At 37.3% G+C, this 23497-nt stretch overlaps 1 protein-coding gene across 3 annotated transcripts in view; it reads left to right on the top strand.

Moving 5' to 3' along the window:
- LOC131422336 (S-adenosyl-L-methionine-dependent tRNA 4-demethylwyosine synthase TYW1) overlaps positions 1-23497 on the top strand; it is a 219699-nt gene that overhangs the window by 110768 nt on the left and 85434 nt on the right. For all 3 annotated transcript variants that reach the window (XM_058569484.1, XM_058569483.1, XM_058569485.1), the window contains one exon: positions 1750-1885. In XM_058569484.1, coding sequence (XP_058425467.1) covers positions 1750-1885 — 136 coding nt within the window. The remainder of the gene's footprint in view (positions 1-1749; positions 1886-23497) is intronic.

The following is a 23497-nucleotide window of genomic DNA, read 5'->3' as shown; positions in this document are numbered from 1 at the left end:
CATAATCTTAAGTAGTTATGGAGGCATAGTGAAAAGGTCAGGCCGGTTCCCATTTTGCATCAGGCAGCTTTATGACAAAGTCCTGTAAGTATCGCAAGATGATAGCCAGCAGTATCCATTAAGACAATCTTTTTATTTTTTGTATAACATAAAGTCCAGTTAAAGTAGTATAGCATTTCTGTTTTTAAAGATGCCCCCAGCAAAAGGGGTGATGAGACAATGCTGCCATTACAGTATGCTGTTGTTTTGCTTTTTCAGTAATTGATATCCTTTGCTCAGTAGTGACACATTACTGAACTTGTAAGGATTCCCTCTGTGTATTAGTATTGGAGAGGGATTAAAGCAGTGAGAGGCTGCCAGTATTTTAATCACTTCTTTCGTAACTTTGGTTGGAGTTTTTCCACTTTTAATAACTTTAGGTTTAGACTCTTCTGATTTTTTAGTATGTTACTAAGCCAGATCATTACAAGCGTTTGTTTGGCCTTCATGCCCTTAAAAGTTCTGTCAGCTAAGGTCAACAATATCAACTAAAAAATAGCTTTACGTGTCTGCCTGTATGGCTGGATAAAAAGAAAAATAGGGTTCCTGTCCTTCAGGGTCTTATACTCAAAGATGGATAAGACTGATTCTGATAGATATAAAAAGCACATAAACCACTTGCATGGTGAATTGTATGGCATGTGAATTATATTTCAGGTTTTAAAAGTGTTTAGACTTTGAAACAAAAAATGCGTAAATAACGTTCCAGGAGTAAATACAAATTGTGGAATAGTTATAGTAAATTAATAGTGAGAGAATTTGGTCAGAGGATTATTAAGGAGGAATTTCTTTCTTCTTTCTAATTCTAAATTCATTGAAGAGAATGAATTATGAGAGCCATTTGAAGGGAGATCAGAGAGGCTTTGGAAAAAGTACAATCTGGGCTTACAACATAACTGGCAAGAAATCTGGTAGATAAGAATGACATTGTGAAATGAGTCAATGAATTTGAGAAAAGTGGAGAATGGTGATATTCATGGGTACTGATTAAGAAGTCAAAGAAAAATAAGAATCTGCAACATACATTTTTCTTCTGGGTTGTGCTCCTTTGTAAGTGCTTTGTTTGCTGCTGTTCTAGCTCTGCATTGCTTAAAGCTCCCTGAATAGGTCATTGTTTGCCCACATAGGGCTTGACTTTAAACCCACTCCTGCTCTTGCAGGCATAGGTGAGGCATTGGTGTGGCTTTGTGCCCTTCAAAGAAGACTTGAGTTTTTGGGGTTTTTTCTTGTTCCGTAGAAAACTTCCATCAGTGAATTGACGATGAGAGAGAGCCCACCAGCACAGACCCCACATGGTTGTGAGATTTCAGCTGTATAAGTCTTGAGTGGCAGAGTTTATGGAGAAACTTTGGTCTGAGAGCCCCCTCTAATTGTGCTGGGTTAATGGTGCCAGACCTAAACCTAGATCTTGTTTTCTTTATTTTCCACTAAAACCTAGTGTTTGAAGAAAGACCAGTTTTAAGTAATTAAATGTTTTCAGTTTGTTAGGGGTGGTGTCCAGTCATTTTTAAAAAGAACCAACTGACACCCCATCTTGTCACATTATTAAAATCATTGCTTCATTCTTCTGGGAGAGGTGGAAGCCTCTAGACCTAGTGAAATGTTTAATGACTACATCTATTACAGATTGTAAGTTTTACGTCATGAAAAGCCTGACATAGGCATAATTTTGTTTTTCTGTTGTTGTTTTTTTTATTTTAAATTACCAAGGAATCTCAAACCAGTTACCCAGCTGTATGTCAGTGTGGATGCTAGCACCAAAGACAGTCTGAAGAAAATCGACCGCCCACTCTTCAAGGATTTCTGGCAAAGATTCCTCGACAGTTTAAAAGCCTTGGCAGCAAAGGTAGGAATTATGACATCTCTAAAAGGAAAAACAGAAAAAAAGAAATAGAGGTGTGGTTTTTTTCTTTTTAAAATAAAAAAAAAAAAGACTAAATAAAATCTTCACCGTTTTTTTAGACTTCCACTTTTATTATTCAATAAATATTTATTGAGTTCTTCTTAAGTTTGTAGCAGTCTGCCTTATATGTAATATTTGCCCTTCATGTATTTAGGGAGAGACATACACGTTCCCAAAGTTAACTAATAACACATGGTAAAGTAGCAGTAGCTAGCAACCCTAGAAGAGGCGCCAGCAAATTGTACATGTTTAAACGTGAAGTTAATTTTCCTGAATTTCTAGAACCAAATTTCCTACCCAATAAGGAACTCAGCCTTAGAATATCCAAATTAAATGTCTTTTCCTGCAAACATTTACCTCTTCTTATGTCTTCTGTTATGGCATACTTACTTTCCTGTTCTTTTAGACCTAAAGTAACCTTCTGGTTCTTCTTTTCCATTAGCCCCATAGCTCAATAGATGGTATTTTCTGTTAGTTCTCTCTCTCTTCTTCTCTTATAGCCATTTCCCCTTTTCCTATTCTCTTTGCTTCTGCCCTGCAGTTCTTCATGCTTTGCCCAAATTTGACTGATATTGAGAATCACTACAGGAGCTTAAATAATTATTTCCTATTCTTAGTGGGATTTGAGAATCTGCATTTTAAACATCCCAGGTGACTTTTGATGTGCAACCAGATATGGGTGTCACTGTCCCGGGAAGCCTTCCTTTCTCTCCGTTGCCCAGCACTTACTTTGGCATTTCTAACCCATCACCATTTGGCCACAGTGGACATTTTTCAGGTTCATTGTTCACGATATTCCCCAGGAATGCTATACTTCCCTGCTTATCTTGGAATTTCTACAAAGGTGCCCAGCACTTCCTCTGAGTCCTTGGTTACCTCCTCAGAGTCTAGACTGTCCTTTCTTTCCATTTCTTTGACTTGTAGAAATTCTGTGCAACCTTCAAGTCTCCACTTCGTTATTACCTCTACCGTGAAGCCTTTTCCAGTTATAAATAACTGCCCCTTTCTCTCTTCCTAAGTTTTATATCTATAAAGTCATGCACCGTATAACTTACGTTTTTGGTCAATGGACCACACATACGACGGTGGTCTCATAAGATTAGTACCATATAGCCTAGGTTTGTAGCAGGCTATACCATCTAGGTTTGTGTAAGTGCACTCTATGATGTTTGCACAATGATGCAATCACCTAACTACCCATTTCTCAGAATGTGTCCCTGTGGCTAAGTGACACATGCCTGTAAATACACTTTATTTCTTCTCTTTTATCCTAGCTTCTCTCTCCCCAGTTGGATTCTTTACACATGTCTGAATTCCACACAATGTCTAGCACAGCACATTTTATGGTATTTGATCAATGTTTTTTAAAAGGATGAATAAATGGAAATTCACCAGAGCTCAGTAGTGGTAAGATGTACCATATACATTTTCTTGACTGTTTGCAGATTAAATCTCCCTCCCTCCTCCTATTTTATGCTTGAGAAGTTAAATCAGTGTCTTTTTTGGTGATTAACGCTGCTGTTTTGTAAGAAATACAAAATAAGCATTACTTTAGTTTCTGATCTGTCTTGGATTATTTATAAAGCTAGCAGCTAGGTGCTTCTTGGGTTCCTAAAATTCTTTGTCTTAGGATTTCACCTTTAGCTGAATCATCTTTACTTGTTGCTGAGGCAGGAGATACATAGCATAAAAGTCAGAATGGATTTAGATGGGAGTAAACAGCAGGAGTTGGCAATATCTGAGGCTGTCTAGGTTGTATTCTGAGTTAGTGTGTGGAAGATGAGAAATAGGCATTAGCAGAATGCCTTAATAGCTTACTTTTTTTCTTTTGGCCAAAATTTTCCACAAAATGAATTCTTATCTTGAAGTTACAAGCCTTTGGATGTCCAATTCAGTTGTAAGTACTCTGGGTTGACTCACTGACAGTAATGCAGTAACTTAAAGTTCTACAGTATTTTCTAACCTGTGAGCTTCTCACGTATAACATGATTATTGTGTGCACGTAACTCTAGTTGAAAGAGTTTCCTTGGGCTGTTTAAACTATCTGCCCGCAGATTAGGGCAGTTGCTTTCTAAGCATTTTGTAGCAGTTAGAGTTTATGTTTCTCATTCTTGTATTGTTTATGTTGTCGTTTAAGAAAGATAAGAAAGATCTGTCACAGGAAGCTGCTCTTAAAATAAAAAGTTTTCTTTAGTTAACTCAAGCTATGTTATTTCCTCTTGAATATCTGTTATTATTGGTGCAGTAGATGCTATCAAGAAAGGTCTGTTTTACTGCTATTTAACACTCAAAAATAAAGCATATATGTTGTAGCTATATCTAGGGTCAAGCATATTATTACTATGATCTGATAACATTTGAGTTTTTAAATGAAAACTTTTAAGTAAAAGTGCTATTTCTGATATTTTAATTAGAATATCCATACTGTTATCTTCTGTTACTTCTTTAGGCTTTCGTATACCGGAGCAAGGAAAGGCATTTGACAAGAGAGAATTTCTTGAACATTATAAACAAAGAATTTTGATTTGTCCCAAGATTTTCAGCGTGTTAATTAGCTAGTGCAACCCAAAGTAGGAGAGGTGGCATATTTTGTTTTTCTGCCCTTGGCAAGTGTAATGTTTACATTTCCAGGTCTTTATCCTTTTTCAAAATGTTCCTTTTCAAATGTGAGGAGAGAAATATATTGGTACTTGAGTATGTGGGGCTAAAAAGCAATTCCATCTAGATAACAGCAAAAAAATGTGTTAGCTTCAATTTCCTTTTGTGATACCTACTTGTCAAGCAATCATTTTTTTAAGAAGGAGAAATCCATCATGTACAAGACAACACTGCCTACCTTTGGCAGGAAACTTTTATCAGCAGTGTGACCAGATGCGTTTCTGCTGGTACGTTATTATGCCAAGTCAAATTTCCGGTAGGAAATTGAAGTAATTAATCCTTTCCATGTTTAAGCAATAATATTGATATTCTTAAAACCTCATTTGAAAAGAAAGACAAAAATAATTCCCTGCATCACACTTTCTTGGCTATCAAAAATGAACATGAGCCCTCTTTGTACAGATGTGAGCATGCTCTGACCTGACATTATTGGAGTAATGTTGTTCTGTTGTTAAGAAGGGCTTATTATACATTAACAAGATAGCTCTGTATCTAATATTCAAATAAAACAGTGTATCCATGTGGCCTGCAATTTGCAGATTGAAAAACAAACAATATTTTATGTTCTTATCTCTGATTATAAAAATATTACGTGCTGATTATAGAAATTTGGGGGAAGTAAAGAGAAATATAAAGAAGCAAGAAAAGAGATTACCTGTAATTCCAGGACCTTGAGACAACTACTACTAACGTTTTGAAGTACTTCTATTTAATCCTTTTTTGAGGAGGTTCTGCTTTTTTACATATATTATTCAGTTTTCCATGTTGCTTTTGTTCTTATTACTATCGGATCATAAGCATTTTTCCATGCTATTAAAATTTCTCTATGATCTTCATGTTACAGACAGCTTAGTGTTTCGTCTTACTCAGTTTCGCGCGTGTTGCCTGGTAGCTAGGTCTAGCAAGATTGTGTCATGTTCCAGCACGCTTCTTCACATAGTGGGGGCCTGACAGTAGGTCAGGTTCCCCGCCCTCAGCACACTTGACAGGGAGCCTCCATGCTTCCACTGCTCCCTAGTTGCAACATGTGTTATTTTGTCACTTTTTAACATTTCTAAAATCAGATGCAGCCAGAGATGGCATGTCATATTTAATTGGTAGTCTTGTTACTTTCATGAACAAAAGACATAACATAATGGTACATAAAATATTGTGTGTCTTACAATCTAGAATATCTTGGAGTCAGTGTAATAATATATCTTCTTCCTTTCCTCCCTTTTAGGGTGAGCTAGTCTCCCCTGCATCGTTCTGACTGGTTCCCCTGCTTATTGACCTATTTTTAAAATTTTTGCCTTCCATCATTGATGCCAGGGTCTATCCTTGAGCCTTAGTCCATCTGGCTGTGGTCTGGGTGTCTGTTTCTTATTTCACCTTGTCTTAGGCTTTGTCTTGCCCTTTACCTTCATCTGACCTTTGTGAACCCTCTCCACAGGCATAGATCTCCTAGGATGTTGATTCCATCCAGCCTGGATTTAATGCCATTTTACTCTCCTCTGCTTGGCTAAAAGGGTATTCTAGTTTTAGCCACTTTTCAAGACTTCTGTGCTTGATCTCTCCAGTAGTGTTATCCAAAGCCAGTGTCTGCAAAATGGTTAGTCCTCTCCAGTCCCAGGAAATTCTCTAGTAAATAGGTTTTCTCCAGTCTGACTTCTGCCTAAGCTTGTTTTAGGGAAAGATGAACATGTTGCATCCTACGTTCATGTTGAGGCACCAGGTAGTGTCTAGCAGATAATTGCTTATATGGCTTGGAGACTCAGAGGAATGTTGGAGTATGAATATGTAGATTCAGAAGTCATCTCTGTAGCAGTAGATTGCAGTTGAAGGCGAGGAAGTGGATGGAATTATTCAAGTGTCTAAAGAGGTTCCAAAGAAGGAACCTTAAGGAACACAAATTTTGAAGCTTTCAAGATGAAAGCATATAGAGAGTGAATCTGGGAAGAATTTGATAAAGGTATTGGTTCAATTTCATGCAAGTGCTGTGTGTTACAAACAATTCAGAGAAACAATGAGGTTCCAGAAGGATGTGAAGGGAAGGTTAAGATATTATGAAAAAGAAACTTGATTTACCAGGTGGTCTCTAATGACTATGTCAAAAAGAAGTAGAATACTGTGTTTTGTGTAGAAGCTGTTGTGTAGTGGGTTGAATGAGAAGGATGGAAGTGGAGAGAGTGAACAATAGATATTAATGTAATGAATATTAACCTTTTGAACCAAGAGCAATAATATTATTTAATGAAGAAATTAAAGGCATTTCCTCTTATCAGATAAAAAAATTACATAAGCATATCTGCTAAAAACCAATTAGAGAATAAATATTACCATAATGAAGGAAATAAGATGACTCATGCACCACCAAAATGCAAAGATAAAAAACACTATTACTGTAATGCTGTATATCTTTCAGAGTTTTAATTCGTGTATATATGCGTGTATTTTACTTGCAAAATGAGATCATATTGTACATATTTTTACAACTATTTTTTATTTAAAATATTATGAACAGCTATGTCAACTTCTGTTTCCATAGATTAATTTTGCCTGTTCTTGAACTTTTAAATTTATTTTTGTTCTGCCTATTTTTGAATTTTATCCAAATGGAACCATTTATTATGTATTCTTTTATGTCTGATTTTTTTTGCTCAGTATCATCTTTTGAGATTCCTCCATGTTGTTATATGTAACAATTTTTGTTCATTTTTATTGCTGTATAGCATACGATTATACAACAGATTATTTAGTGCTTCTACCATTGATGCACATTTGAATTGTTTTATGGTTTTGACTATTACAAATAATTTTTATGGACATTCTTGTATGTGTTTTTGGTGCACATGTATTTGCATTTCTGTTGGGTACATACGTGGACTGGAATTGTTAGATTACAGGGTAAGTATATGTCCCACTCTGGTGGATACTACCAATTTTCCAAAGTAATTGTACCAATTTATACTCCACCAACAGTGTGTGAGCTGGCCAGTTGTTCTACATTTTCATCAACCCTTGTTTGTTTGTTTGTTTTAATTTAGCCATCCTGGTTGTTGTTTAGTGATATTTCACTATAGTTTTAGTTTGCATTTCCCTGGTGAGTACTTTTTATGTTGAGTACCTTTGCAGATGTTTATTGGCCATTTGGATATCATTTTTATGTGAATTGTGTGTTCAAATCTTTTGTTCCTTGTTTGTTTGGATTATTGTTATTTTCTTACTGATTTGTAGACATTCTAAAATATATTCTGGATACAAGTGCTTATCAGATACATGTGCTGAAGATATTTTCTCCCAGTTTGTCTTTGCCTGGTTACTCTTAATAATATCTTTTGATAAACAGAACTTCTTCCTTTTAACAAAGTCTAATTTATCAAATTTTTTAAAGTTTTATGGTTAATGCTTTTCAAGTCCTAATTATGAAATCTTTACCTACCCCAACGTCATGAGGATATTTTCTTGTAGTTTTTTTGTAAAAGCTTTATTTTTTTCTTTCACATTTGAGTCTATGAACCATCTTAAGAGTAATTTTTATATATGGCATAAGATAGCATGTCAGGGTTAATTTTAAATTTTGAAATCCGGTAGTATAAGTCTTCTAGCTTTTTTCTTTAAGATATAGTAATCTTTGTCCTTTGTGAATTCTGCCTTTAGTGACATGCTTAAAAAGTCCTCATCCACCCCCCCTAGGTTATAAAAATATTTATGTGTATTTTCCTATTCTTTCATGGCCTAATTTAAAAAAAATTTAACTCTTTAATCCAATTAGGATACAATTTAGTGTTCATTTTTATTTATTCAGTACCATTTATTGAATGATCCATTTTTTATGCACTGATTTGATAAGCCTCTTTTATTATATACTGAAACGTGTATCTGTACCAGTCCATTCCAAGAAAATGTTGAATGTGTTGATTTTGAACTTTTTTCCATTAACAGTGTGTCATAGACGTCTTTCTACAATAGTAAATACAACACTACAGCACTGTTCTTATTGTCTGGATGATATCTTATTCTAGGGATATAACAATTTAATTTATAGGTCTTGTCTTTGGCGGCGTTCTCTAACTCCCTCGTTCTCCTCCTCTCTAGTCTATATCAGCACCTCTGTGTGAATGTTGCCTTGTGCTTTCTTTGAACACTCCTTCACAGCACTTACCATGGTTGGTTGCTTAGTTGTTTGTCCTTCTTCTTGTGAACTGAGAGGTCCCTGAGAGAAGGCATGGTATACGTTATGTCTTTTTTGGCTCACTGTGGTATTGCCAGCTCTTATCACAGTTATGATACACAATTGCCACATGATAAAATGTTTTGTGAATGAACAAATTGGATTTATCCACTCCTCTCTTGATATATATTTAGTTGTTTCCCAACAATCTGTCTTGTGTAGTAGTTAAGAACTTGGGATTTTGAAATGAGATTACCCGGGTTTGAATCCTGTCTCCTACCACTTCTTGGCTGTGTACTATTGGGGGAGGAACTCAGTTTTCTCATCTGTAAAATGGGGTTAATAACAGTGCCAACCTCGTAAGGTCTAGATAGAAACATCTAAAAACATCATAGGGTACTTGTGTTTATTTTTTTATTTTTATTATTTTTTTTGTGAGGAAGATCAGCCCTGAGCTAACATCCATGCTAATCCTCCTCTTTTTGCTGAGGAAGACTGGCCCTGAGCTAACATCTATTGCTAGTCCTCCTCCTTTTTTCCTCAAAGCCCCAGTAGATAGTTGTATGTCATAGTTGCACATCCTTCTAGTTGCTGTATGTGGCACACGGCCTCAGCATGGCCGGACAAGCGGTGCATCGGTGCGCGCACGGGATCTGACCCCAGGCCACCAGTAGCGGAGCACGTGCACTTAATTGCTAAGCCACGGGGCCGGCCCGGGGTACTTGTGTTTAAATTTTAAAATATAATATCCTCTATCACCAATTTTGTATGTATGATTAAATATTTTGGATATATAAAAAGATATAATAAATAAGATGGTAAATGCCACTGTAACTACCATCTAACTTAAGAAATAAAATATTATAAATTCAGTTGCACTTGCTGTGAGCCTCTTTCCTATCATATTTCCTTTCCATTCCTCTCCTTCAGAGGTAATCAGTATTCTGTATTTGGTGCTTATCATTCCATGCTGTTTTTATACTTCACTCTATATTTACAACTCCATAAACAGCAGAGCTGTTTTCCATATTTTAAATCTGTACATAGTAGTATCATCCTATATGTCTCGTTCTGCAACTTGGTTTTTTTTTTTTGACCATTTAAAAAAAAATTTAACATTTTAACCATTTTTACATGTACAGTTCAGTGGCATTAAATACATTCACATTGTTTTGCAACCATCACCACCATCCATTTCCAGAACTTTTGTATCTTCCCAAACTACATACTGGTTAAATAACTCCCTATTCTCTCCTTCCTGCAACTTAATTTTATTTGTTTAATATTGTATTTGTTAGATTTACTCAAGTCGATACACTTAGTTTTTGAGACATTGTAACTGCTGTGTAGCCTTCCGTCTTATAAATATTCCACAGTGTATATTATTCATTCTCCTATGGTTGGGCATTTGGGTTTTTCTGAAGTTTTCAACTCTGTAATGAACATTATTGCAAGTGTCTCTTTGTGTACATGTGTGGTAATTTCTTTAGAGTTCATACCTAGGAGTGGAAATTGGTGGATTGTAGAATATATACATCTTCAATTTAACTAGATTTTTTCAAAGTACTCAGGAGAGTGGCAATACTTTGGAGACTAGTGTATTAGAGTTTCCATTTTCTATCCTCACAAATACATGGTATTGTCAGCTTTTTAAATTTTGCCAGTCTGATGGATGTGACTTGGTATCTATTCATGGTTTTGTTCTGCATTCCTCTAATTAGTGGGGTGAGCATCTTTTCAAGTTTTGGGCCATTCTTTTAATTACCTTTCTATTACTTGTCCATTTCTCTATTGGTTGGTTGTGGTTTTTATATTTATGTTTTTATTTTTAGGTTTGATTCTTTCTGTCTGTAATGGTCTTTCCCTAAGATTGGTGGGGTTTGTTTTCTCACTTTCTTTAAGACTCCATTCAAATATCAACTTATCAGAGAGACACCCCTGACCATCCCATGGAGAACAGTACCCCTCCTCGGCAGCATCCCTGTCCCTCTTCCCTGCCTGTTTTTTCCATAGCATGTATCACTACCTGACTTTGTGTTTATTGTGTCTCTTCCCCAGCGCCAGTGGAAGCTTGTGAGAGCAGGGACATTGTCTTGTTCACTACTGTATCCTCAGTGCTTACAACAGTACTTTGCCTGTAGTATGTATTTAATAAATATTTATAGAATGAATATAAGAATGCATGTATGCTGGTATTTAGGTTTCCAGAAATGATTACCTCCACCTCAGGCTATTAGAATAAAGAAGTGTTAAAAGAGAATAAAAAGATAGCATTTATCTGAAGAACTTTGTTCGCCTCAGCAGGGTGAATGCGTCCAACTTATCAGAGAATCTAGGGAAAAGCAGAAAAGATTTCTGCTAGGCTAGAAGAAGTTGACGAAGACGCAGGTAACCATTCTTAATTCTGTCAGTCTCCCCTTGGCAACCCCCCCAACCCCCTACAACTGGATGAAAACTCCTCAGAACCATGGAAGTGGAGAGACATATGTTCTATGTCCATGTTTCTTTCTTTTTTTTACTTGAGATATGTTTACATGCCATAAAATTCTCCTAGAATGTACAATTCAGTGATTTTTAGTGTATTCACAAAGTTGTTCAGCCATCACTACTATTTAATTCCAGAACATTTTCATCACCCTAAACAAGTTTCTTTTTGATTTATAATGTTAAAACATTTTTAAAAAAACATCCTTTATAGCTCATGCTTAGTTCTACAACTGTGTTTCTCTGTAAAGTGTGTGCTACCTTCCGGGGAAGCTGCTCCTCCAGGGTCTAAACAATAGTAGTCCCATAAGATTAGTACCATATAGCCTGGGTGTGTAGTAGGCTATACCGTCTAGGTTTGTGTTAAGTACAGTCTACAATTTTCACACAATGATGAATCACCTAACGATGCATTTCTCAGAATGTTCCCCATAGTAAGTGACGTATGACTGTATATAATGTGATGAGGTAAAGATGTTCATGTTAGCAGAAGTCTATGACAACATTACAGTTATATAATTCTGTAATGATCCATTGCCAAGATATTATTAGTACTGGAGGAAGATTTCATCTGATTTGAATAATTTCTTAAATTGAAAATTGCCTTTTGTTTCATATGGGAAGAAAATAGTTTTGGATTTAATCATTACAATAGTGTGTAATTCAAAGTGCTACCTTATGAACTATGAAGACTATGATAGTAGTCTTTGTAATTTGGTGAAATTTAGGTCCGTATACTATATATCAATATAATGTAGTAAATCAGTGGGAAAAACTTAAAATGATTGACTGTCGAAACTAATATATTTTAGTGATTGGAAAAAAGTTGCAAGTTTTCCTATTTTCTTATTTTCCTGAAGATTTTTTGGTTGAGAATTGGTTGGTTCCAGTGAACACCTTCCTCCACCATTTTCTAGAAGGAAAGATGTTAAAACTAGAGGTTATTCTAAGGAAGTCCTCAGAATTCCTACTCTCTTGCAGTTAATGCCTTATTCATTAAATGTTACTGTCTTCTAAGACTAAGACTTTTTCTTCATCCCTTTCTGTGGGAGAATTACAGAATATTCCTAACTTCACTTTATTTAGAATATGTTTGATAGTCCTGCCTAACAGGAAATGGTAAAGAGCTCTTTGCTGGTTCCACTGGGTGAAATGCTCCTAAACCCATATAAAAGGAATTCAAGCTTAGTGGGAGTGGAATGATTCAACAGTATGGTGCCAGTTTAAACAAGGCTTCTGGGAGGCGTTGTTGGGTGACTTAGTGTGCATGGCTGAACATTCCAGCTTCCCCAGGGGATAGATTTGTATGTCTGGAGGTGTGGATTGAGACCCAGCCTTAAAAAAAAAGTCCTTGAGGTGGCCTATAGGAGGAATCCATGAAGTCCCCCTGCATTAGGCATCCTGTCAGAAGGGCCTGTATTTTCATCACTGTGGTGCTTAGTAAGTGCTTCCCTAAAGAGGCATCACAGCCACTGCTGAAAACGACCTTATCTTGGCAGCAGAGAGAGGCCCCCACTCTCGCTCCATGCACTTCTTCCTCGTGATCTCAGGGTACTGAGAAATAAGTTTAGACCAAGAAACCTGGGAGATGGCTGCTGGTCTGGAATGGACCTTGCGTTCTTGTTAAATGGTTGAAGTGGCTTTCTGAGAAAGGCGCTGGGCAGCTACCTTGTTGTGGCCGAGGGATTGCTTTGGAGTTCAGCCTAGCCGGGACAGCCTCTGTACTGCCACCCTGTTCCCTGGAGCCTTGGCTTTCATGAGGCTTGGTTCCAGAGCTTGTGTAGCCACTTCTAAACCTAAGCAGGAGATAAATAAAATCCTGTGTGATCTTCTGGGCCAAGATATCACCATTGCTTGTTAATACCCTTCTGTATTTACTTCTGGATTCTGCAAGCCTCCTGGTTTGGGCTGCCCTCGAGCAGCTATGGCTCCTTACTTCATATGAACCCTAGGAAATGTGCAGTATTTAGCCAAGGCATCCATATGGTGCCAAACAGAGAATGTGGGGTATTGAACTGGTAGCCCTCCTGGGCAGTCAAGGACATCAGTGGTTTCTGAGACTCTCTGGGTACTGCTGGCAGGTCATCCTACATTCATCCACATTGAACACACTGAAAGGGCTTTGTCTTAGTCTCCAGCTATCGATCTCAGTTGAAAGTGATCAGGGAATTCTGACAAGGATAGATTGCATACAGTTGTCCTTAACCAAAATCAAAAGCCATGAGGGTACATAAATGGGGAAGCAAGGGCAGGGTACTTCTCAACCAGATCAGTCACTACGTCCTGGTGGGCATGATCTACACTTAGGTAGCTCTGTTTGGATGTACTCCACTGCATGCAGGCTTGGCTCTAACTCTGGTGATCTTGTACCTGGCAGAGTGCTCTCCAGTGGGCCATGTTCAAGGTGGGGAAAGATGGAAGAGGTTATTAGGAATAAGTGATAGTTGGATGCTCTTGTTATAATAAACTCCTTTGCTCTTGAGATCCGATCCTGATTATCAACATTGCTAATACTAGGAGGACAATGAGGTAGATCCACACATGGCCTACAGCACTCTTTTTGTGTGTGTGTGAGGAAGCTCAGCCATGAGCTAACATCCATGCCAATCCTCCTCTTTTTTCGCTGAGGAAGACTGGCCCTGGGCTAACATCCGTGCCCATCTTCCTCCACTGTGTATGGGACGCTGCCACAGCATGGCTTGACAAGCGGTGCATCGGTGCGCGCCCAGGATGTGAACCCGGGCCGCCAGCAGCGGAGCACGCACACTTAACCGCTACGCCACGGGGCCAGCGCCCTATAGCACTCTTTTGACAGCATTGTGACTGAGGAGCCCGCACTCTGGATCCACACTGCCTGTGTTTGAGAACTGGCTCTCCCTCTCAGAGCTTTGTGATCTTAGGCAGCATCCCTGTGCTTCAATTCCTCATCTGTAAGATGGGGACAATAGAGCACCTACGTTATAGGGTTGTTGTGAGGATTAAGTGAGTTGTTATGGAAAGTGCTTACTGGAATGGCCTGTAACAGAGTAAGATTTAATAAATAACTTATTTATAACTCTCCAAAATGGCTTAAGGAAAATTTATAATCTATATTTCATGTTGAGGACTTTATGTCCTGAATTTTAAAAATACGTATTCTGTTAAATAAAAAATTATTCAGTGAAAACACTGACTTGAATTTATATCTATTTTGGATATGTGCATTTTAAAGGATTCTGAGTTTACCTGGTCTCTCTGCTTTGAATGTTTATTCTCAAGACGAGAAATAACCTTTTTTTTTTTTTCTTTTACACTGTAACTCTTTTTAGGCAGGAGAAATTCAGTGCATGAGGGAGATTCTGAAGAGTTTTCATACAAATATCTGCAGTACTTAATCTTCCCTGTTGTCTTATTATTTCTGTGTGTAGTTATCTGTGGATCTTTTCTGTTTTTTTTTTTTTTTTTTTGGTGAGGAAGACTGGCCCTGGGCTAACATCTGTGCCCATCCTTCCTCTGCTTGATATGGGACGCCGCCACAGCATGGCTTGATAAACGGTGCGTAGGTCTGTGCCTGAGATCTGAACCTGCGAACCCCTGGCTGCCAGAGCAGAGCACGTGATCTTAACCGCTGCGCCACCAGGCCGGCCGCAGAGTGTTACTTGTTTTTAAAAAGGATAACCAACAGAAGCGGCCCCAAGAAGATAATTTTTCTAGGGAAAAGAATTGTAAATACCATTTTATATTCTTCTTCTTTCTGGTATTAACAGTCATTACTGAAGCTTGTGTAAAGCAGAGAAGGTTTTAAAAAGCCTGTAGCAGAGAGCAGAAATATGATGTGAGTCAGATCGAGGAGGGTTGTAGAAAGTAGGGCATGTTAATTGTCTCATGTACAAACATTTTCATCTTGAGCTCTTATTTCTTCAACATTACATATGTTTTTCCTAAATATTCTAATCAACACATAAGATAATTTCCCAAGACTTACACTAGTTATTGGTCATCTTAAACATGTTATTTGATCACCATTTGGTGCAATGTTTACTGAGAAACATTGACTTTTCTTTCATACTTCATCTAGTTTTGTTTGTTTGTTTGTTTGCCCTTTAGAAGCTTTCAGGCAGTGATTGTTCTTGCAGTTAGTGTTTAGAGAAAGTATTTGACTGGAACCCCATGGGGATCTTTCCAGCTCTCAGAAAGTGAGCGTAGCGGAGGTATCTGACTCCACGCCGGCGCCATACCAGCTACGTGACTTTGGCTAAACTACTGAACTCCCGTAAAGCCTTTGCTTCCTCACCAGTTAAGTGGGGTTAAGAGTAGATCCTAACATGTCAGATTATGTTTAGGGCTTAAATGATATAACACATGTATAACTCTTAGTACATTGGTTGGCACATGGGCTCAATAATGTTAGTGCTGTTATTAATAAAATGAGTTCAGACTTAAATAGTGATCATTTGCCTCTTAGAATAATTTTTGGTTACAAATGATTCTCAACATTTTGAAGACTTTGTTCTTGCTGTATTCATTTCAGCCAACTCTTACTTCGTGCTTATTATGTTTCAAGTCCTGCGCTACGCTCGGGGATGTAATTACAACTGGGATGTGCTTAATGCCCTAGAGGAATTGCAGTCTTCTTGGGACAAATAGACAATTTCAGATGAGGTGACAAGTGCTGGGGTAGGAGTATGCACAAGGGCTACAAGAGCATAAAGAGACTCTGGGATCAGAGGAGGCTGCCTGCAAGAGATGACAGCTGAACTGACTTAACAGTCAATTATCACTTAATGCGTGATCCATTCACCTGGTATAAACTGTAAATGTCACAGAATGATATGGAGTTAAAGTAAGCTTCCCTCCAGCCCTAGTCTCCCAGCCGCCCAGTGCTCCTTGAGAGCCACTGCTGATTACTAAGGTGCATTCCCAGTGGGGAATAAGAGCAGAGCTTGGAAACGTGACAGCACGAGTGGCCTGTTAGTTTGGTTCTACTGGAATCCCAGGGCAAGGGGCTGGCGTGGGTGAGGAATGGAATGACACAAGTGTTGGGAAGGAGGTTCCTCAACTGTGGTAAAAAACAGATCCATACTACTCATAAAATGAGAAATGGTCTTAAAAATCTAACTATCCACAGGTTAATAGTGCCTCCCACAACACAGAGTTTTTAAAAATCTGTTAAAATAATTCTGTGGTTCTTAAAACACTCAATTAGTCATTTGAAGCTGAAAAAGCATTTTTTAATGTATATACTAATTAGATACTTTTTGTGTGTGTGTGAGGAAGATCAACCCTGAGCTAACATCCATGCCAATCCTCCTCTTTTTGCTGAGGAAGACCGGCTCTGAGCTAACATCTATTGCCAATCTTCCTCCTTTTTTCCCCTTTTCCCCCCCCAAAGCCCCAGTAGATAGTTGTATGTCATAGTTGCACATCCTTCTAGTTGCTGTATGAGGGACGCAGCCTCAGCATGGCTGGAGAAGCGGTGCGTCAGTGCATGCCCGGGATCTGAACCCAGGTCGCCAGCAGCGGAGCGTATGCACTTAACCGCTAAGCTACGGGGCCAGCCCCTCTAATTAGATATTTTTTGGCTTAAAACTATGTTGAACAAAAATATTTGTAATAGCTGTATAATTGTGGGGTCATGGGTGATATTTTAACATGTTTTTCAGTTTTCATTAAAAATAAAATCTATAACATTAGAGAAGAACATTTATATTTTATCTTTAAGGTTTGCTGTAATGTTATTTAGTTCATTAATGTAGGAGTAGATAATTTATTCAGCAGAAATTTCTAGAAGTTGATGGTCTAAACAACCAAATACACAGAGTAGTATCTGTTTTGGGTGGGTGACTTTTAGGGCCAAAGCTTTTTTCCATTTGAGAAAGTGTCTTTTACATGAAGCTTGCTGTATATTAAGGTCAGCCCTGAGTAGATTGTGGCTTGAATAATACTGAATAATAGTGACACATTACAGCTCAAAAAATGAGAAATGGTTTTAAAGATCTAGCTATCCACAAGTTAATAGGGTTTTCTCTACTCTTCAACCTTCAGTTCATATATCATCAGATTGTCTGAAGGATATCGGAAAAGACATCTCTTCCAAATACAGGCATACCCTACAGACCATCTCCCCGTAGGCTATTGGTTTCCCAGTAGAACACCTTTTTGTTTTTGTTTCTGTTTTGCTGAGGAAGATTAGCCCTGAGCTAACATCTGTGGCAGTCTTCCTCTGTTTTTATATGTGGTTTGCCACCACAGCATGGCTGACGAGTGGTGTAGGTCCGTGCCCAGGATCTGAATCCATGAACAGCGCCACTGAAGCAGAGTGCGCCGAACTTAACCATTAGGCTATGGGGCCGGCCCCCCTGTTTTTTTAATATCCAAACTTCATTTAACAGAGAAGCCTTTCAATACAATGTTTCCAATTGATATTTACAAGGGCAAAATTTATATTTATTTTCCAAAACTTAATACAGAATTCAAAACAAAACAATATGCAAGAAAGGTCTTGAATGACATTCCAAATACAATCATCAGAGTCAGGTGTAGATGCTTTGAGAAGCTCACCCAGTGTCGTCCGAGGGGGATTTGCTTCTTGATGGTGCCAGCACTGAGAAGGGCCACTGTCCTTGACTTAGCAGCTGCTGTTAACCTTGTTGTTTGTTTGTTTTTAGTTGTTAAATCAGGAAGTAGTGTTTTACATATTTTACAGACTAACACAATAGTTGTTACATTTAGGGGCATTTTACCCTGTTTTAGTTTCATTTTAAGAAAGTCTTTGGAGGTTTTCAGTTGATGTGTAACACATTTTAATTTTTCTCATTTAAATAATGGGAAATACGCTTCACTTAGCATTTTTATGCATAATGTTAGATTTCAGGAACAGATTACTGCTCTTAACTGGAAGATGCCTGTGTTACTATTGTTTCATCATTTCTATTAACCAGTGATATGATGGCTCTTGAAATGTATTGGCTATGTGTTTCCTGTGGTTATTTTTTCTGGATGTCTTTCTTCTGCCTGCTAATATTTTAAGTTGCATTTTTCAAATTTATAGTATTTAGGGAAGCACTGCTTATATTCTCTTGCATTATCTTTTTAGTTCTTATTTAGACATAATCTTGAGCTTTGGGTATGTAGTTGTAATCATACTATATGTGTAACTTTATCTCCTTTTTTTTTTTAAATTTTTTGTTTATTGCAGTAACACTGGTTTTTAACATTGTATAAATTTCAGGTGTACATCATTATACTTCTATTTCTGCATAGATTACATCATGTTCACCACCCAAATACTAATTACAGCCCATCACCATACACATGTGCCAAATTATCCCTTTCACCCTCCTTCCTCCCCTCTTCCCCTCTGGTAACCACCAATCCAATCTCTGTCCCTATGTGTTTGTTTATTGTTGTTATTATCTACTACTTAATGAAGGAAATCATACGGTATTTGACCTTCTCCCTCTGACTTATTTCACTTTGCATAATACCCTCAATGTCCATCCATGTTGTCACAAATGGCTGGATTTCATCGGTTCTTATGGCTGAGTAGTATTCCATTGAGTATATATACCACATCTTCTTTATCCATTCGTCCCTTGATGGGCACTTAGGTTGCTTCCAAGTCTTGGCTATTGTGAATAACGCTGCAGTGAACACAGGGGTGCATGTATCTTTATGCATTGCTGTTTTCAAGTTCTTTGGATAAATACCCAACAGTGGAATAGCTGGATCCTATGGTAGTTCTATCCTTGATTTTTTGAGGAATCTCCATACTGTTTTCCATAGTGGCTGCACCAGTTTGCACTCCCACCAGCAGTGTATGAGAGTTCCCTTCTCTCCACATCCTCTCCAACACATGTTGTTTCCTGTCTTGTTAATTATAGCCATTCTGACAGGCGTGAGGTGATATCTCATTGTAGTTTTGATTTGCATTTCCCTGATAGTTAATGATTTTGAACATCTTTTCATGTGTCTATTGGCCATCTGTATATCTTCTTTGGAGAAATGTCTGTTCAGGTCTTTTGCCCATTTTTTGATTGGGTTGTTAGTTTTTTGTTGTTGAGATGCATCAGTTCTTTGTATATTTTGGAGATTAAGCCCTTATCAGAAGTATGGTTTGCAAATATCTTCTCCCAATTGTTAGGTTGTCTTTTCGTTTTGTTGATGGTTTCCTTTGCTGTGCAGAAGCTTTTTAGTTTGATGTAGCCCCATTTGTTTATTTTTTCTATTGTTTCTTTTGCCCGGTCAGACATGGTGCTTGAAAATATGTTGCTAAGACCGATGTCGAAGAGTGTACTGCCTATGTTTTCTTCTAGAAGTTTCATAGTTTCAGGTCTTATGTTGAAGTCTTTAATCCATTTGGAGTTAATTTTTGTGTATGGTGTAAGGTAAGGGTCTACTTTCATTTTTTTGCATGTGGCTATCCAGTTTTCCCAACACCATTGGTTGAAGAGACTTTCTTTTCTCCATTGTATGTTCTTGGCTCCTTTGTCAAAGATTAGCTGTCGATAGATGTGTGGGTTCATTTCTGGGCTTTCGATTCTATTCCATTGATCTGTGTGTCTGTTTTTGTGCTAGTACCATGCTGTTTTGGTTACTATAGCTTTGTAGTATATTTTGAAATCAGGGAGTGTGATACCTCCAGCTTTGTTCTTTTTTCTCAGGATTCCTTTACTTATTCAGGGTCTTTTGTTGTTCCAAATAAATTTTAGGATTTTTTGTTCTATTTCTGTGAAAAATGTTGTTGGAACTTTGATAGGGATTGCATTGAATCTATAGATAGCTTTAGGAAGTATGGACATCTTAACTATGTTAATTCTTCTAATCCAAGAGCATGGAATATCTTTCCATTTCTTTGTGTCTTCAATTTCTTTCAGCAATGTTTTATAGTTTTCCATGTACAGCTCTTTCACCTCTTTGGTTAAGTTTATTCCTAGGTATTTTATTCTTTTTGTTGCAATTGTAAATGGGATGGTATTCTTAATTTCTCTTTCTCCTACTTTATTGTTGTTGTATAGAAATGCAACTGATTTTTGTATGTTGATTTTGTATCGTGCAACTTTACCATATTCGTTTATTACTTCTAAAAGTTTTCTGGTGGATTCTTTAGGGTTTTCTATATATAAAATCATGTCATCTGCAAATAGTGACAGTTTCACTTCTTCCTTTCCAATTTGGATCCCTTTTATTTCTTTCTTTTGCCTGATTGCTCTGGCTAGGACTCCAATACTATGTTAAATAGGAGTGGTGAGAGTGGGCATCCTTGTGTGGTTCCTGTTCTTAGAGGGATAGCTTTCAGTTTTTCACCATTGAGGATGATATTAGCTGTGGGTTTCTCATATATGGTCTTTATTATGTTGAGGTACTTTCCTTCTATACCCATTTTATTCAGAGTTTTTATCATAAATGGATGCTGTATCTTGTCAAATGCTTTCTCTGCATCTATTGAGATGATCATGTGATTTTTATTCTTCATTTTATTAATGTGGTGTATCACGTTGATTGATTTGCGAATGTTAAACCATCCCTGGAATAAATCCCACTTGATCATGGTGTATAATCTTTTTAACGTATTGTTGTATGCGATTTGCTAGTATTTTGTTGAGGATTTTTGCATCGATGTTCATCAGTGATATTGGCCTGTAATTTTCTTTTTTTGTGCTGTCCTTGTCTGGTTTTGGTATCAGGGTAATGTCGGCTTCATAGAATGAGTTAGGGAGCTTCCCCCCCTCCTCAATTTTTTGGTAGAGTTTGAGAAAGATAGATATTAAGTCTTCTTTGAATGTTTGGTAGAATTCACCAGGGAAGCCGTCTGGTCCTGGACTTTTATTTTTGGGGAGGTTTTTAATTACTGTTTCGATCTCCTTACTGGTGATTGGTCCATTCAAATTCTCTACTTCTTCCTGATCCAGTTTTGGAAGGTTGTATGATTCTAAAAATTTATCCATTTCTTTCAGATTGTCGAATTGGTTGGCATATAGCTTTTCATAGTATTCTCTTATAATCTTTTGTATTTCTGAGGTGTTTGTTGTAATTTCTCCTCTTTCATTTCTGATTTTACTTATTTGTGCCTTCTCTCTTTTTTTCTTTGTGAGTCTAGCTAAAGGTTTGTCAATTTTGTTTATCTTTTCAAAGAACCAGCTCTTGGTTTTATTAATTTTTTCTATTGTTTTTTGGTCTCTATTTCATTTATTTCTGCTCTGATTTTTATTATTTCCCTTCTTCTACTGATTTTGGGCTTGGTTTGTTCTTCTTTTTCCAGTTCCTATAGGTGCATTGTTAGATTATTTGAGGTTTTTCTTGTTTGTTGAGATAGGCCTGTATTGCTATAAACTTCCCTCTTAGAACCGCTTTTGCTGTATCCCATAAATTCTGGCATGTCATATTTTCATTTTCATTTGTCTCCAGGTATTTTTTGATTTCTTTTTTGATTTCTTCGTTGACCCAGTCGTTGTTCAGTAGCATTTTGTTTAATCTCCACGTATTTGTGGCTTTTCTGATTTTCTTCCTATAGTTGATTTCTAGTTTCATACCGTTGTTTTCAGAAAAGATGCTTGGTATGATTTCAATCTTCTTAAATTTATGGAGACTTGTTTTGTGGCCTAATATGCGATCAGTCCTGGAGAATGTTCCATGTGCATTTGAAAAGAACGTGTATTCTTCAGTTTTTGGATGGAATGCTCTGTATATATCTGCTAGGTCCATCTGTTCTAGTGTATCATTTAAGGCCAATGTTTCCTTATTAATATTCTGTTTGGATGATCTATCCGTTGGTGTAAGTGGAGTCTTAAAGTCCCCTACTATTATTGTGTTACTGTCTATTTCTGTTTTTCTATCTGTTAATAATTTCTTTATATATTTAGGTGCACCTACATTGGGTGCGTAGATATTTACAAGTGTTATATCCTCTTCTTGGATTGTTCCCTTGATCTTTATGTAATTCCCTTCTTTGTCTCTTTTTACAGTTTTTGTTTTAAAGTCTATTTTGTCTGATATGGGTACTACTACCCCACCTTTCTTTTCATTGCCATTTGCATGGAGTATCTTTTTCCATCCCTTCACTTTCAGTTTGTGAGTGTCTTTAGGTCTGAAGTATGTCTCTTGTATGCAGCATATATATGGGTCTTGTTTTTTTATCCAATCAGCCACCCTATGCCTTTTAATTGGAGCATTTAGTCCAGTGACATTTAAAGTAGGTATTGATAAGTACGTACTTACTGCCATTTTTTACCTTTTTTTTTTCTCAGTGTTTTAGTAGTCCTTCTCTGTTCCTTTCTTCTTCTATACAGAATTGATGGTCTCTTTAGTTTGACCTCTGTCTGAAAGCTCTACTCTATAACTCCCCTCCTCCCTCCTTTTATGTTTTTGATATCATATCTAACCTCTTTTTTGTGCATTTGTATCCATTACCCTCTTATCATGGAAATAGATAATTTTTCCTATTTGTGGTCTTCTCTTTTCCCCTTAAATCAGTCCCTTTAACATTTCTTGTAGCACTGGCTTCTTGGTGACAAACTCCTTTAAGTTTTGCTTGTCCTGGAAATTTTTTATCTCTCCTTCCATTTTGAATGATAACCTTGCTGTGTAGAGTATTCTTGGCTGTAAGTTTTTTCCTTTTAGCACTTTAAATATATCATGCCATTCTCTTCTAGCCTGTAAGGTTTCTGCTGAGAAGTTAGCTGATAGCCTTATGGGGTTTCCTTTGTATGTAACTTGACTTTCTCTTGTGGCTTTTAGGATTCTCTCTTTATCTTTAATTCTGGACATTTTGATTATGATGTGTCTTGGTGTGGGCCTCTTTGGGTTTATCTTGTTTTGTGCTCTCTGTGCTTCCTGTACCTGGATGTCTGTTTCCTTCCTTAGGTTAGGGAAGTTTTCATCTATTATTTCTTGAAATAGATTCTCTGCCCCTTTGTCTCGCTCTTCTCCTTCCGGGACACCTATAACACGGATGTTAGTGCACTTGATGTTGTCCCAGAGGTCCCTTAGACTGTCCTCACTCTTTTTAATTCTTTTCTCTTTTACCTGTTCAGCTTGGGTAATTTCTTCTAGTCTTTCATCCAGCTCACAGATCCGTTCTTCTGTATCCCCTACTCTTCTTTTGAGTCCCTCTAGTGAATTTTTCATTTCCAGTATTGTATTCTTCATTTCTGATTGGTTCTTTTTTATATCTTCCATTTCTTTGTTGACATTCTCACTGAGTTCATCGATTCTTCTCCCCACATCAGTGAGCATCCTTAACACTCTTAGTTTGAACTCTCTGTCAGGTAGGTTGCTCATTT

The sequence above is a fragment of the Diceros bicornis genome, chromosome 26 (genome assembly GCF_020826845.1).
Source record: "Diceros bicornis minor isolate mBicDic1 chromosome 26, mDicBic1.mat.cur, whole genome shotgun sequence".
Taxonomy (NCBI): Eukaryota; Metazoa; Chordata; class Mammalia; order Perissodactyla; family Rhinocerotidae; genus Diceros; species Diceros bicornis.
Note: the sequence above shows the minus strand (reverse complement) of the source record. Positions and strands in the feature narration are given on the sequence as shown.